The 17,957-nt window shown below is 39.6% G+C and overlaps 1 protein-coding gene across 4 annotated transcripts in view; it reads right to left on the reverse strand.

Moving 5' to 3' along the window:
* Positions 1 to 17,957, reverse strand: part of FARP1 (FERM, ARH/RhoGEF and pleckstrin domain protein 1) — a 217,516-nt gene that overhangs the window by 165,688 nt on the left and 33,871 nt on the right. For all 4 annotated transcript variants that reach the window (XM_075741088.1, XM_075741077.1, XM_075741067.1 and 1 more), the window contains exon 2: positions 6,331 to 6,526. In XM_075741088.1, coding sequence (XP_075597203.1) covers positions 6,331 to 6,501 — 171 coding nt within the window. In that variant the 5' untranslated portion in view covers positions 6,502 to 6,526. The remainder of the gene's footprint in view (positions 1 to 6,330; positions 6,527 to 17,957) is intronic.

Here is a 17,957-nt window from a genome sequence, read left to right on the forward strand (position 1 = left end):
AGCTGAATCAAGAGAGGTGAAAAGGCATTATTTGAGAAGCCTTCCCTGATTACAAGTTAGGCTAATTCATTCAAGAAAATTACGTTCATTTTCCGGTTATCTTCAAATACATCAATCCAGTCTGAAAATGGACTGGATCTGTTGGCACTGAAAATTATATTCCCACTTACTCTGTTCATTCTATGGAATATCATAACAAAGAAATCAGCAGTTTAAACAGCCTGCTGCCTCAGGTTACAGAAGTTTGCCTGTGGATAATTCTCTCTTCTGTTTTGAAAAGCACATGAATTATTAACACGAGTCACTAAAATCCCTTGTCTTTCATCAGGACATTCGAATCATCTGTCAACAAAAATTGCAGTTTACTGGTTATCTACTAATAATCTTCTGCTGAGAAAAACTGATGCATTTCAGAATTATAGAAAAAAAATGCTTTTCTTGTAATTTCAGAAGATCCAACAGGGTTGGTGTGACAATTAGTGAATATTTAAATACTTGATATTCATTGGAAATAGTCTGATAGTGATGGCCAAATAATTTCAGGCATGAGAAGAAAAGAAAGTCTCAGACTGATGAATAACTGACATTTGACCTGCTGTTCACTTCCTAAGCTGGAAAAAAATGCAATTCGTATTGAATTGAAGTTGAAGCTGGCTAAGAAAGCATGGAACACTGTTTCATGTTTCTGCATTGCCTTACTGTCTAATGCTCTTTTTATAAAATTGTTTTATTCACTGGTTATCATATGCATATTCAGGGCAGGGCTAAATACCTAGGACAAAGCAATTACCGTAACCCATAAACGTTACAGAAAATAATTTAAACATTTATAAAACCGTGACTGAAACGTTGAATTTAATAGAGTAACACAATGCTCGTGCAAATTTATAACAAAGCACACATTATCTTTGCTGTTAAGTACTGAGCCTTTCTAATATTAAGCTTTTTCTGGCATGCTTACACTAGCCTGAAGTTGGTGGGGAGTACATTTAATGGAAGGCATTTCCCCCACAAGGGGAATATGAACCACCATCATACGGCTGCATGAACAAACAAAACCAGCCAAACAAAAAAAACCCACCCAGAACACTAGCCTTAAGACACAGAAACGCAGCAGGATTATGAAGTCCTTCTCTCTGAAAATTTGGACTTGGGGCACAGAAATTCCCTGCCAAGGCACTACAGCCGAACTCCAGTGGAAGATAAATAGTTGTAGACCAAGACCATTGGATCTTTATTCTCTTTATTTTCAGATAACCTAAAGATGAGGAAGCCTTTCTCTTCTGAGAGAAAAGCAAATTGAAATGAAATGTTTACAAGCGATGTTTACTAAGGATTATACCCTCACCCTGCTTTCTATTAAGAGACTCCTGTTGCTTAAGAAACCAGGTGTTAATCCCTCAGAGCGGATGACATTTTCCAAGCCTGCATATTTCACAAAGCTTGAACACATTCAGAGGGAAAGAAAGTTTACGTAAGACACAAACCCGATGTTTAATAAACTTGAGTAATCTGATAGGCAAGCATGTTTTGGTCTTTCCAAAAGACAGCCACAAAGAGGCAGCAACTATTTTCTTCCAGACACAATAAAGAGGACTTTGGTTTGGTTTTAATTAAAGAGACCGGATCCTAACCAGAAGAAGAATCCTTACTTTCTGTGATATACTTTGATCTCACCTTTGATGCTAATGGGAAAGAAACAAGTCTGACTTTCTATTTAGCATCAGTAGTATCATTCCAGTCATATCAGCATCATTCACTCAGAGAGTAGGATATGATCAGTGACAGGCATCATGTCAGTCAGGTTAAACCTGGTCTGAGTCACCGAATCACCCCAGCAGTCTAACATGAGAATCAGTCAGGTCTTCAGCATTACCCAGAAAGGAACGACACCAACTCTTTCTGCTTAAGAGTAGTTTTAAAGCAGATTACTCCTGGCTCTGAAACAACTACAGAAGTAAATAAAATATAAATGGCATAAATGCTAAACATTAAAGGGTTTTCTTCCCCAGAAGAAGTAGATGCAACCATCAGCTATTTTTACTGTTCCTTAAAAACTGTATTTCTTTTTTACTTAAACTGGTTTGACTCTACAGGGGAGACCATATTAAAACAAAAATCCCTATGTTTTACTATGGTTTTGTGGAATCAATCCCATTGTTTTCCAACTAACTTAGATGAGACAGGTAAAAATAAATCCAGAGCAAAATCAAGCAGAACTGTACACCTCCACGGTCTCTTGTATAACACACAACTTCTATTCGCCAGTGTTGGGTTCTGCAAATCTTATGGTAGAAGTGTCAACCTTTCAAAATGCCCAAGATCTATCCATATATAATTATCATTATGTGTACAGGGGTGAAAAGATGTTCTTCCTCCTTCGCATTGCTCATTTTAGCTAAAGCTGTTTTCCTCTTACCTAGCAGAAAGGGACTGTATTTGCTCATTTTATCTCAGAGTCAAAACCCAGCCAAACACTAGCTGAAACAGACCAGTGTATTCTGGACCTCTGCAGTCTTCAGTTAGCATATTCAACAAATTTTTTGATAAATACAGCCAAACTGGAAATTAGAAACAAAAAGCAGGAGACAAAAATCCATTCCACGCTTGCATGCAACCCCTTCACAAAGCCAAGACCATGACCAACAGCTGCAAGCACTGTATGATCATTAGCTTTCAACTAGCAGCCTGATTTTCAGGCACTCATCACCTATAACTGCAGCTGAAGCCAGCCCCTGTCTGAGACAGACAACAAACTAAAGGTACAGAAATTCAGTCAGAAAAAGCTGAATAACTTAAAAAGGGGAAGTATGTTCTATGTAATTTATCTTTTCATAGCAGAACAGAGAAAAATATGTTCAAAAAGATAATTGATGAATGTTATACTTTCCTTTTATGTTAAAGGCAGCAAATATGAAGTGAAAGTAATATTGTGATAAACTTTTTAGAAAGCAGCAGTGCCTACCTTTCCCCCACCTCCCCCAAGCACCTGCATTTGCTTGAAAAGGGTCATGAAACCTGCTAACTGGGCTGGCAAGGAACACTAGCTATATGTAAAAGATCCAGGTTTATCTATTCTAGCTTTCACTGGCTTTTTGGAATATAGGAATGTTTGGATATTCTGCAATGAAATAGTGTCTTTTAACAGCAAGCAGAAGATAAGATTTTTCTTATGTTCCCTTCCTTTTACAATGCTGAATTTGCAAAGATTGATGAAAAGATCTTCATTGTGGGCTTCTATTTTTCAAGTCTCCCACACAAACTCTCTCCATATACTTCATGGGGTTTTTTTCCCTAGGAAAAAAAAAATCATTTACAGGCCCATATGAAACCATGAGGATGTCTCTTTCTTTCCATTTTTTTTTAACTCTTTTTCCCTTGTGAGAAGCTAGTACAATGAGCTGGACACAGTATGATTACAAAGCACTAAAATGCTAACACCAATAGCTGGTCAGTAAAAATCAACTTTCCTTTAGAAGGACAGATTTACTTCATTTCTAAACAGCCCAAAGAGCAGCAGCACTGGGTGGGAATGGAAGCACGTCACATTTTTCTCCTGGTTTATTACCTACAGAACAGACATAGAAATCTGAAGGATTTAGCTCTAATAAAAACAAGTCATTAGCTTACGATGAGAGAAAGGGAATTGCCTAAGTGCTAAGATAATTTAAAACAAATAAACAAACCCAAACCAAAACACTCCCAAACCAAACGCAAACCCAAGAAAAACAGCACACAGACAAGATCTTTTTCCAGTTTTAGCTAATGGAGAGGTTGAAGCTGTTATAAAAGAAATTGTAGGAGTAGCAAGGAAGAAGGATGAGACAGATGGACAGTCCCAACTACTTCCCCCAAATTTAGGAAGAAGTAGCATCAGTATCTGTTTCTACACAGAGTTCACAAGCAAATAATAAACTGGCATGACTTAAACTTCATACTGTCCTACAAAGCACATTATAAGCAGCAATAAACTACTCAAAGTTTGGCCCATTTGCCAAAGAAGAGAAAAGAACATCCAGCAAAAATCCTGAAACTGTAGGAAACAAAAAGCCTTTTCACTTTATACTTTTATCATATTTGGAAGGTTGTTTTCATAACCATGGCAACTCAAGTTTTGAAAGAATAGTTCAGACCTTCAATCGTGCAAAAAGCCTTTAATTCTCCACTGGAAAGCAAGCCCACAGATGTGCTTTGACATGTATGTTTAACATCTGCCCACAGCCACATTTGCTGCTCCTAAAACATTTTGTTGAAATGATATCACTTTCTGTGTATACTGTACCAATCTGGCTGAAAACAGCAAGCTTGTAAATGGGAAGATGGGTTTTCCAATGTGAATAAACATCTCAATTTAGACGCATTAAAAGTTTTTCAGTTTTGTGAGATGAGGCTAAAAAATTAATGCCTTTTAGAGCAAGCTGACAACAATGTGAATTGCTCCATTTGACTATACGTACCTTGAAGACAAAAGGCTTTAGTAATATGCTCTAAGAGACTTTAGAATCTAAGCATCCTGCAAATCTCACCACAAGATTTTACTTTAAAACCAACTGGACTCTCCTTCAATAGATGTATTTATGAAATAAAAGCCTCAGAAAATAATCATAGTGAAGTGATCTGAACAGAGAGGCTTTTTAAACCCAGGTCTTCCTGAAGTTTAAAAAACAAAAAGTAATGTGGACATCATCTAATACTGAAGATCAAAAACATACTGTTTCCTCAAACTTTCAGAAGCAAAGCTGGAGTTATACGGGTGCACTGCATTCACTCATTACTTACGTTTGCTTCGAAACAATTTGATGAAAGGGACTTGATCTCAAAATAGTTCCTACTAAGTGTTTGTTAAATAGGATTATTAACTCTTACAAATTGCATATAATTTCTAAAGTATGGTGAAATAGCAGCTGCAGGGGAAAAAAAAGTCATCTCTGGGCTAACAAGGACATTTGTACCACATAAAATAAGCAGCACAAGTTTCATTAGCATTTGATAATTTAAACTAGAACTACACTTTTGAACAGCAATGATTACCCAAAGACTGCTAATTTTAGTCTTTTTCCTATGGATATTTGATAGGCATTCTGAAGGGCACAAAAACATAACACATTGCTACATACACAAGCATTTCATTTGCTGACAGTTCAGTTCACAAATACCTGTCCAGAGAATTTACTTTCTACTAAAAGATAATCTGAGACTGAACACACAGTTGTAGTCAGGTCACAAACAGGAGCAGAGAGCAGACCAAAATGCATGTGTGTGTACACACACAAAACAAACAAAACCTTATAAACAGGTAAAAAGTTATTTTTTTTCACGAGGAATTTCCTTATCCAAATTCCTTCATCTTTGATAGAGGGATAACATTTTTGCAGTGACCACAACTGCTTTCACAGAGCACTATACATGTAAGAGCTAAGTACCTCACTGGTAACCTCCCATTTCACAGAAGGGAAAACTGTGCCAATGAAGGCATGGAAGTTACCGTAGCTACATAAAATGCAAGTAATAAAGGATGAAATTTGAACTCAGGTTTCCAGTTTCCTATTCACTGAACTCTGAGCACTTTGAAAAAATATACATTCCAGTACACTTTCATAACAGCAACAGCGTTCAAACACCTTACATGTTAATCACCTAGGCATGGTGTGTTAAAATCATACTAACAGCTAGACAGTGTAAAACAAAATCGTTTTGTACCAAAACTAATTCAAACTCATTCTTCTGATCTCACACAAAAGCAGTGATAACTCGTTTCCTTTGTACTTTGGCAAGTACAAACCTAGATTAATTTCAATGGGCACTGACTGTATAGAGAAACTTTAGATGAGACTGCTGTGATTCCTTGCACTCAATGCATGTGAGCACTTGGTATCAGTAAGAGTGACAGAAATTAGTGAAAACTTTGATGATTTCAAGTTACCATCCTAATGACTTCCCAGAGGAAAAGGAAACAAATCTGTATAGATCTACGATTTACTGGATCAAAAACAAAACAGCACCAAGGAAATACATAAACTGTTCAGAAAGTAGAGAAAATCATTAATGTAATGTTTGAAGAAAAAAAAGAAAACACCAAGGAATTTTACCTCTTCTGAAGCTGTTCAAACAGAAACAAAATAATAACTGTAATTTACAGTTCACTTCACTGTTTAATGTGATTCTATTACACCATGATCTATTTAATGCTGATATAACAGACATTTTCTCCACAACATGAATTCATTAGCCAAAGAATCAGAGTTGCAATAAAAAGAGAACTGGTTTTAAAACATGAGTTTTTAGAAATGCCTGAATAATCTTTAGCCACCCCAACTTCCACATCCTTACCGGAACGTCAAAAGTTTCTTGTGTGTCATCCAGCATCTGAATTTTGATGGAGATGAGTTTTCCTGGAGGTGTCATAGGTGGTTTCTGTCCATGCTCCAAGGTACTGATCCCAGCATTTTCCTGAGCTCCTAACCGGGATCCTGCTGTTGGTCTCTGCTCTGTCTCACCCATGTTTAGAGAAACAAGTTTCTTATATCTGATAAAAGAATAAGGGCAAAGAAAACCGTATCACTTATAAAAGTTCTTGCACATAAGCATTATGGTATATATACTTGCAGCTAATAAACCATGTGACCATTAACACAAAGTAATAACCATTGTGGTAATTTTTTAAATGTATCATATGAAGACAACAAAACCAGGAAAACTTTATATTTTTCAAAAGAGACAAGCTAATCACCTCCTGGGGGTAAGGCTGATAGATCAGCTACAGTACTGCACAATGGGGAAGCATGTCTTTCCTCCTGGAAAAGGAAACAAGACTATATTGGAAACACAGCACAACAGAACCCAGATTTCAATGAATTATGCTAATTTTTATGTATTTATGAATCAGGCTCCCAGAGAATGAAGGGAGGTGAGGAGAGCAGGTGGAATAACTCACCATTTGCCGACCATCATTCCCTGCTCGGCATAGCAGCATTTTTTTCCTTTGGTCCTTACAGCCTCCACCTTGCCTAAGGGTCTGCAAAGCAGGAAAGCCAAAGGGATACAAAATGACCACAATTACATGGCCTAAATATTTTGTTTCCTTTGGGGACCAAAGCTGCCCTAGAACCTGGAGCCTGGCCTGATCCCACTGATGGGCCAAGGTCTATGAGTACATGGTACTGGGAAGTCCCGAAGAAGCCAGAGCAAAAACACTCACTGGGAAAAGCAAGGGAAATCTGATTTCCCATGGAGCCCTGTAAGTGGGAGGGGAACACCAAGGAACACACCTTCCTTGCTGTGCTAGGGGAAGGCTACACCCGCACCAGCTCACCTGTGCCCCCAGCTGAATGTGGATGGCTGCTTCATATTCACATAAACCCCAGAAAATGGCTTGCTAATTTTGTTTCTGTGCAGCTTTCACACCACATTACACAGCACATTTCTGCTAAATAATTATTCTATCCTAAAAAGGGAGCAGACCTACAACAGTGATTCAGTGTGATTTTGCATTAACTGTCACAACTTTGAACCTTCTTTTTTTAATTCAAGGACCGTTAGTTTTACTTGTCAAATGTTACACATCATACTAGATTCTTATTTCACTTCCCCCCTCTCCTCCACCCCACCCTTTTGACACTCTAGCTGAGTTTCTGATGAAACCCGCTGCTACTGTCTATTTATCTTTCTTGGTAATTGCGTTTCCATTCTGTATGACTGTCATATGCTGATCAATGACCAATAGAAAACATGTAGCACACAGAAAGAATGGAAATGCAACTTTCCAGCTGAACAGAGGCACAAGAAGAGTACTGGCATTATTGTCTGGCTTTTACTCCCAGATTACAAATACCACGCAGCCTATGGGAAAAATAGAAAGCAAAGGATAGCCTATGTATTAGTGAATGCATCACCAGTTCTGTAGTACACTATAAAGAACAGTACTGTGTAATAAGATACCCATTCCTTCTGTAAGGACGTAATAAAAATGGTCCTGTCTTCAGCAGGATATACTATTTAGTACATATAACTCTTCCATATCCTGACTAATTTGTTCCCACAGATTTTTAACACAGCAAGCGGCTTGGAGTAAAAATTTTTTTAAAAGCACCTTGACTAAAAGAAGAAAAAAAAGTGTTAGCTGAGAATGAAAGGAATGAAAAATGAGCGATCACACACTTCTACATATCAGCTCAATGTAAGTGAAGGAGAACAAAAACCCACAGGCAAACTTGTGCAATGAACCAGCACTATCCTACCCAGCAGGGTTGGAGATACTTGTGAAACCTATCCAAGTGCATGCCAAATACTAGTGAAAGGCAAATTTTTCCTCAATTGGCATTGTAATCTAAAATGTAAAAGAATTAAAAGAATAAAATCAATTTAATTTAATTAATTTTTTTTTATGAAACAAGAAGTGCCAACAAGAAAGCTGCAGTTGGAGGCAGGAATTCCAGAAGAGACCAAGCTCTACGTAGCAAGACTCCAGGTCTACTTACAAATAAATCTGCTTTTCATGCATGTGAAGTACATGGGGACATTTAAAAAGGTAACACATGCACCCTGTCTGGAAGGGCCACTGATAAGATACTTGCCCATGTCCTTATTAATTCAAAAGCTGTTTTGAGAGCTCTTCTGAAATAACCATATACCACAGACAGTGCCTACACGGCAGAAAGGACCTCTACAATTGCTGTGTTACTACGATAGGTTTTGGCTAGGTACAGACATTTAAAGTGGATGAAAAAGAAATCTGTTCTTTCCATTAAATCCTAAACACAGGAATCAATCCAGTCAGTTCAAGCAGTACCATTAAATAATCAACACAAGGAAATATTACAGAGCTTGAACCTTTCTATAAATGTTCTTCTGACTAGACGATCTAGTGGCCCACACACACACATTCAGACAGGCCAATAAACTTAGTGAAACAAGGAGAAAAGACCCAAATTTAGGAGCCAAAAAAATCATAGAGGAAAGGTACAAGCCAAACCACTCCATATATACAGCTGAGAGGTTGTTTTTGTTATTATTATTAAGATAGAAACTCTTGTAATAAATACATATTGAACCATTCAGTTACACACGCACACTTCCCTTTGGAAGCAAAGATCTAAGAAGTATTGTTCAACCCTGATCACATGCATCTGCTACTTACAAAATTAAAAGCAGACCTTTCATTTTTTAATCTGTACGTATATCTAAACATCAGCATGTGGCACTGGACATTATTTAAGGCTGTTTTCTGTATGACATTAGTCTCACTCACTGTTGTGCTATAACATCAACATGGTATCTTTATTATGCTTTTATGTAAAAGAGGCCTGAAAAATTATGACAATTACTCTCTCTAAAATAACGCAGTGCATCAGTCAAGCTGTGTACCTTTCTCGAAATCACTTTGGTCTAGAAAACCAAGAAGTAAGATGACAGAATGCAACAGAAGAGTATTAAGCAAATATTAAACAAACCTGGGGGGATTAGGATGCCTAATGCCTGTCACAATGAGGACAAGGAACAAGTTTGGACAGAAGATGAGGAATTTTAAAGACACTCTAGTAGAAAGAAGACATTGATGAATTGGGGAGGGTATTAATGGAGAAGAAAAAGCAGTGGCCACCAGACTCCAACACAGGCAGCTCTAAGCAAAATATAAGTGGAGGTAGACAACTGGTATGGAAGCCAAGATTGTGGCAAATAAAAAAGAACACACCTGAACTGTGAAAATTAAAAGTTTCTGCCTGCTCTTTTTGACAGCTGGTGAAACCCAGGGCCAAAATAACATCTATCATTTGTGCTGCAGATTTGCTGGGTGCAGATTTACCTTCTCAGTAGCACAGCAGCATCTGCAAAGATGGAGAGAGATTGCTGCAGAGAGCTAACCTGCATCCCAACCTGTGCAAGGGGAGAAGGTATTCGAGACAGCCGAGTTGCTCACAGAGGAGCCTCGGAACCTCCTGCTCCTCCCCTGCCTGATACCATGCACTGACTCTCACCCTCCCCAGACCCTTCACCGAGCCAATGCACCTTGCTAACCCCCCAAAAAAAAACCCAACTCTGTATTCATTCTTCACTGGGTTAGCAGATTAAATCAGCTCTCAGCAGGCTGGCAAACCTAAGGCCAGAGTGAGCTAAGCCCAGCCAGCTGCTGGCAGGCCACTAGACTGACTCAAGCCATCTCACCTAACTCTACGTGAAACACCTGGAAGGCAAAAAAGCTACAACTGCCATTAGATAGATTAGCAAATGTGGTTTTGTTCTAATCACGTGTTAACAATCTTTTTACACAGATACTGCATGCTTAGATGAAAATTTTATGTTCTGTATATACTTACGCAGTAGCTGGGCAAAGGCCACGATGTGGTTCAGCATAAAGCCGTTTTAGTTCTCCATGTCCAAAACAGGCACCTTTTACAGCATTGGAAAGGTTCGGGCCAATTACAGTATCCACATGTTTTTCTTTTGCAGGATGAACTAAGAATCAAACTGACTTAGTCTAAAGAGAACTAGGAGCATGAACAGCACTCTTTCTTTTTTTTGGGGGGGAGAGGGTTGTGGGGGTGGGAGGTGGTGAGAATAAAGGGTTACAAAAATTACAAAATCCTGAGGAAAAGAGAATCAATAAGCCACTGCTAGAAACATGAGCAGAGCTCATGTTGGAATAGATGCTAATCTGACCTGTTAACCACTCTGCTCTTCTAGATCAGGCAATGAGGTTTGGACATTTGATGCAAGAGGTTCCCAAAGTCTGATGACTCCTGTTACAGGGGGAGACCTTTTTCACTTCTTTTGCTTTGCTTAAACACATTTTCACAGGACAAAACAGAAAGCTGCACAGCTCACTATTCTCCTTTTAAAGGTGGGGAAGCCTGAGTCAGAGTGGGACGGTGTGACTGGCTTGTAAAGTCACCAGGCAGACCTAAAGTGCCAGAGCTGCAGTCAAGGCTTCTCAGAAGCTGGCCCAACACTGTCTCCCACCTCATATGGCAATGAAACATTTGAAAGAGATTGAAGTAATCAATATAACACTGGATGAGATGACTCAAACAGACTCAATGTCTTATAAACCATCAGTGAGAACTAGGAAGGCACCAGAGGACTAGAGAGGAACAAATTCAATCCAGATCTTTCAAAGGATAATGGATGTGAAGCAGCAAGGAGAAAGAGGGGAAGTCCAGGCAAACTGCTCACAGGTGCTTTTAACTCTCAGCTTGTTGTAAAACTTTTTGAAAGCTTCAGCTGTGGAAAGGACTACTGTGAATACTGCTAGCTAACACTCCTGTCAAGTACTCATCTTCAGTTCCAAGCACCTTCATATTTGCAGAAAAACATAAAACTTGACAAACTGGAGTAAGTTTAAGGAATCATAATAAATAAGTTATAAGGAAAGACAGGATAATACACACTGATCACATGTGGAGAGCTCAGAGAAAGCAGCTGTGGCAAATCTAACCATGAGGGTGAAGATGCCACCTCTCTCCCAGGCTCAGTCTACTCCTGCACCAGGACATGAATGCTCCAAAGCAGAGAGCGGGACATGTCTGCACCTCAGCTGCCCCACTGCAGAGGCTAATTTATCAACCAAGCCCACTTCTCATATGATGTGCTGCTCCTTCATGTTTCCTTTTCCCTCCCCATGGACAAGAGCAAAGTAGGTATAAATGTACAGCCTTGCCAAAAGCACGTAGCAGACCTTCACCTTCAGTAAGGGAAAATTCTGTACCCGCAGCATACATTGTCAATGAAGATGCATTTTCATTAATATACCCAAATTACCATAAATATGAAATAAGGGAGCAAGTTTCTTGAACCCACATTAAAAAAATAATAATAAAATAATATAACAAGGTAAGAGGACATGGAAGACTGAAACCAAATTCAGTCAGAAATGATGGGGAGCAGACAGAGAGACAACACAGCTCAGGTTTTTGTATTTTGTAAACATTATCCCAGTTAATTTCTGCAAGTCCATGGCAGTCTTGCACAAAGCAAATATGGTGATTACAAAAATTTACATTATTCATCTAAATAACACTAATGTGATTTCTTTGCTAAAAACCACTATTTTGAAAGTTATGATGAATTGGTGCTAAAGAAAGAAACCATCCTCACCACTTGCTCAGCAGAGAGCTCATGCGCACCAGGCACAGCAGTGGTGAAAGCCCATGAGGCAGCAGATACGATGCACACAGCTAGCCATTGCAGTAATAAATGGCAAATTTTCAAGTCATGCTAAACAAAGTGACTGGATGAGCCCTGTTCCAGGCAAATAACAGTAACCAAAATTTGTTTCTTGAGTGTGAAGTCACCAGGCACCACATGGGACAGCTGCGTGGGAATACCTAGAGGTGACAGATTTATCTTCTTCACAAATACAAAACAAACACAATTCGGCGGAAGGAGAAGTCTGCAGCAGAGGAGGAAGGGGCAACGGGGTGGGGTTTAAAAGCTTTGAAGTCACTGTTGTCTTATGAGTCTTCGGCAGTTTCTCATGGGAGAATATTCAATACAACTACAGGCTGGGTGGAGAATGGATTGAAAGCAGCCCTGAGGAGAAGGACTTGGGAGTGTTGGCTGATGAAAAGCCCAACATGAGCCGGCAGTGTGCGCTTGCAGCCCAGAAAGCCAACCGTGTCCTGGGCTGCATCAAAAGAAGTGTGACCAGCAGGTCAAGGGAGGTGATCCTGCCCCTCTACTCCACTCTTGTGAGACCCCACCTGGAGTACTGCATCCTGCTCTGGGGGCCCCAGTACAAGAGAGACATGGAGCTGTTGGAGAGAGTCCAGAGGAGGGCCATGAAGCTGATCAGAGGGCTGGAGCACCTCTCCTATGAGGACAGGCTGAGAGAGTTGGGGTTGTTCAGCCTGGAGAAGAGAAGGCTCCAGGGAGACCTTATAGCAGCCTTCCAGTACCTGAAGGGGCCTACAGGAAAGCTGGAGAGGGACTGTTTACAAGGGCATGGAGTGATAGGACAAGGGGTAATGGCCTCAAGCTGAAGGAGGGTCGATTTAGATCGGATGTTAGAAAGAAATTCTTCCCTGTGAGGGTGGTGAGGCACTGGAACAGGTTGCCCAGAGAAGCTGTGGATGCCCCCTCCCTGGCAGTGTTCAAAGCCAGGTCGGACACGGCTTTGGGCAACATGGTCTAGTGGAGGGTGTCCCTGCCCATAGCAGGGGCGTTGGAACTACATTATCTTTGAGGTCCCTTCCAACTCACACCATTCTATGATTTCTTGGAAAATTTTCTCTTTAAAGTCTGATTTTCTTAAGGAACTACCAAAACCCACGAACAACTGCCTCACTAACACGCCATTCATGCTTCACATTATTCCACACAGAATCTCATACAGCCTTGAAATTACATGAAGGTCCTTACAAAGAAAAACATACATTAGAAATTCAACATAAATCCAGAAACTTTTCATTAGGCTAATGGACCAGCATTTTCATGGAAGGAAAGAAATGTGATACCAAAAGCTCTTAACAGAAAAACAGCTCAAGCTTGAAGGGCAGTAGTATAGACACAGGTGCTGGGTGCCTGCTTCTCTGCTTATACCCAGCAGACTCAGCTTGGTTGCTCAGCCTCCAATGGAAACATTGCAGGAGAAAGTAGCTTCTGCATTCCTGTTCAGACTGCTGTCTGCCCTTTCTGCTCATATCCACAATATTCAAACTGAGAAGGAAGTATTATAAAAAGCCAATTCTTCTCTACCATTGGGCTACCTTCTGGTATTTAAAAAAAAAAAAAAAAAAAAAAGCAGTGTTGTAAATGATGGCTGTTTTATGAAGTCAGAAGTAGGGAGGCTCTAGGTGAGGTATAGTCAAGAAGATAAGCATTAAAGAGAAGCTCACATCTAATCCCCTGCACAGTCAGTGGAGAACAGAATGGAGGGGGAAGCTCCTAAACTAGGCTTTATTTCTAAACACAAATTTATTTTTTCTTATTCCTGTCCCTAAAGACACAGAAAATTAACCTCTTAAAACCTGCCTGCCCAAGAAAACACCATGGCTGTCTACTTTTTGCAACTGGATACTCTAGTATTCTTCAGACTTCCTAAAATTTGCAGCAATAAGAAATGCCCTCAATTAAGGCAGAATACTCAGAATAAAATTCATCACCTATCATGAAAATGAATATAGCCCACAAACTTGCCCATCTTGGTCAGACTCTGAAAACCTCTAAATGACACTGTCTTATCCCTTGACTCCATTTCTATGGTACAGTCATGCAGATGGACAAAGTACTCAGATTCATAGAACAATCTAGTACATTTAGTTGTTAACACCAAACCAGCTAGAGTATAAAACAATGTTAAATTCAGGGACCTAAGCAGTAACACATAGCTTTACAAACTCAAACTATTCAGTACACCAATAATGTAGCCTGCTACCCAGAATAATCAACATTTATGTATGTACAGGACAAAAAAACCCACCTCTTGCAAGCCTATCTGTACAGCATTCAAAGTACCCACATTCATTACTGCTTCTACCTCTAGGGCCATTCAGCTTCCAACTGGAGCTCATTTATCTTCATTGCATTCAGGTCCTAAAGCTGTTTGCAATTCTGTGGTGCTAGCAGCTGTCCCAGATTCCAAATCTTCTGCCAGATGTCAGCAAGGAGCAGTCCCACCCTGCGCAAATCTGATGTATGCTATCTTTTTTCCTCAACCACACACCTGTCAGTAGATCTATCAACAAGTGGAGTAATAAATTTCTGTATGCTTTTGCAATTGTCTCTGAAAAACCCTCATCCCTTAAGCATAAATACAGATTGTTCTGTGAATCAAGCCAGTCTAGTCAAGTATTTTTTTTAAACCCACAAAACAAAAATTACTTTTGATGACTGTCAAAGATATTGAACAAGACAGTAAACATATTGATTCACTGCATGCTACATTTTCCGGATAACCTTGCATTAGAAACTTCTTGCAGGCAAGGAACATTTCTTTTTCTTCCCTGCATCTCACACAAGCAAAGCCATCACATATATCTAAGTGAGCAATTATATAAGCGAAGTCTTCCTATGCTCACCCTTCCCAAGAAGCCCCCTGCAACGCTCTTCATACATGTTACTCTTGGGACTGGTTGTGACCGTTTCCCAACCTCTAAGGACTTGGCTTCGCTATTTATTCTTCACTACGTACCCTTGTATCATGAGCAATGCTATTTACTTGAATCAGGAAGGCAAATACCCTATTCAAACCAGCACAGCCAATTTTAAAGTTTTTTTCTTCAGATTTTAAATCAGCCAACTTGAAGGCAAACAGGTAACTCTGTCTATTCCTGGAAGGAAAATTAATGTCTCATCCGCTAAGCCAAGGGGATGATTAGCTCCAATTGTTCAGGTAGCAACTCTTCGAACAACTGTGTTTTCCTTTCAAATCCAAGGGCACAGTCTGAGCAAAATGGGGAGCTCCTGGAGCCATGAATCCCTTAACAGCCCAGAGGGAGATATTTCTACACAAATGCTTTTTAGACACATTAAAATTTGAAGTAAATATTGCCCACTTGTTTTTCATTTATTGTATCACCATTTAGCTACCATCATGTGTTTATAACTTGTACATGAAGTTCAACAGTGTTTTTCTTTGAAAATACTTTCCTGCCACTTTCCCAACTGAACAGACCACATCTTTTCTATAAAATTTCTGCTTTCTCTCGAGGAAGGGGGGGGATATTTCTTCTTTACTGTGAAACTCACAACCTGCTTTCTGAGATGTTTTTCAACCTGTTGTCAAAACTACCTGCATAAGAAATGACTCTTAGGAAGAAGTTGCAAGCTACTGGTATCATATACTTCTATTCGGTTTCCTCAACACCCCTTCCATTTTACATAACCTGTTTGTGCCAATTCTGTCACTAAAACCTATGAAAAAGAAGTAAAACTTCAGCATGCTTGCACAAGTGACAAGATGCAATTTAAAAAAAACAACCCATGGGGAAAAAAAAATTAGGAGTAAAGAATGCATGAAATACATGTTGAAATTCAGCTAGTCCTTCACTGATGATAAAATGTGTTGTAAAAGTGACAAAGTACATCTTATCATTTTACGAAGACCTAAAGCTTTTAAAAGTTGAGATATAAAAGCATCATCACGTGGGCAAAAAGCTATTTCACATTATGGACAGAATGGCTGTGGAAGATTTATTGCCGCATGGTAAATGCTATGAACATATAAAGAGAGTTTAAGAAAACCTCTCTCTCTTGTGTTTCCAGCCAGCATAAGGTTTCTTGATCAGCTGGGTCATCACCTGAGCCTGGGGTTTGTCACCGGAAAACACAAGCAAAGTGGGTAAGAACTTAAAGCAGTTTGGTGGTTCAATAGTCATACAAATCCCTCCTGAAGCCATTAAAAGCATTTTCCAAAACCCTTTCATGCCATCACTCTGCATAAATAAAGCTGTTGCACCAGCTGGAGTGCTCTGGGCTCATTCACCCATACAACACCTCATGTGAAAGCCAAGCCGAATGTGCTTACAGTAGAAGAAAGTAATCTGATTTACTTCCAGATTTAACAGAATTCTGAAAGGGATCCAGCAACTCATACCCAGTCTCAAGCATAATGTAGACGTTTTCGATGAAATAAAAACATGTCAAAAGAATAAATAACACACTACATTAATACTACTGTTCAGCAGCTGGGGAAAAATCTGATACAGTTCTGGTTTTGAGAAATAAACAGGTTGGGGGAAATACTACTTCTCTGAACCAAGTATGAGTATATAGTAGAGGTATTCACGCTGCCTAAATGCAGGCTGGCTACTCTGGAGAGCTGTCAAGCACCAGAGCCTAATCTGGGTGTTCAGCAGCCCTTTGGAGGAGCTTCTCCCTTCCTTGAGCACACCAACCCCTAGCAGAACACCAAAATGCAGCAGTCAGCATGCCAGGACCCCCTTCTCTCTCCTGTTGAGAGAGATGGGATATGATTTGTTGCACTGATGGTGTGTTGCATGAGTATGGAGCAGAAACTCATGAGCTTGCCACCATGCACACCGTACTGCACGAAAGGGGTACCCTTATGGCCCAGTGGCTTAAAACCACAGAGGCCAACGACATCAGTGCTCAGCGTTATGCACCCGGGGAAAACGCCCATCCAAACATGTTAAATTGAAGCCATTATGGCCTTGCCTAGTTTCCTTTCTGCCCAAAGCTTGTGATCAGACTCCCACAAAATTATTACATAGGTCTTCCACCAGGAAAAACCTATTTATGGTCACAGTTGTATGCTCAGCGTACAACACACTATAAAACCAGAAAAAATTCCTGCAGGCTTTAAATATTTAAACATCTGTTCCCAAAAGACACTCTTTTATAAGTTTGTAAAACTGCTCAATATAATTGAATATTCAATGTTATTTTTTTTTTAATTAAGTCTTTCACCAGGAGCCTTTATTGTGCTTGACCACGGAAATACCACACTTGGTAATGTCACAGTTTACAGTCGGAAATGCTCATACCATCAAGAAAAAAAATGCTTTGTGTACTGCTGTTTAGAAAACAACTTCATAGATTCCTTGGCATCCTAGTGGAGATATAACGGGTCATGAGGTGTGATTGTATAATATCCAGACTCAAATATCCTACAGTGTTTTAAAAGCATGTCTTTATTTTTCCTTCAAAATAATTTTTAAAATTATTACAACACTTTCAAACTTGCTCAGGTTTCTATCTCATTTCTCTTTGCGCAAATACTTGAACAAGTAAAAGATCCCTGGAGAAACTCTACCTGTGCTGAACAGCATGGTCTAGACACTGTCTGCCCTGTTTGTCTCACGACAGCTCTCCCAATCTTTCAAGATACAGTACTCCTCTGTCTTTAGATAACTGTAACACTGGTTTTGTTCTGTGAACAGCTACCAGAGATACTGCGAGACAGAGATACAGATATACTGCTGCCACAGCTAAGTCCTCATTTTATATCTGGCTAGAATATTTATATTATATACATTTCATGAAGACAGACTAGGGTTGGTTTT

The sequence above is a fragment of the Balearica regulorum genome, chromosome 1 (assembly GCF_011004875.1).
Source record: "Balearica regulorum gibbericeps isolate bBalReg1 chromosome 1, bBalReg1.pri, whole genome shotgun sequence".
NCBI classification, from domain to species: Eukaryota; Metazoa; Chordata; class Aves; order Gruiformes; family Gruidae; genus Balearica; species Balearica regulorum.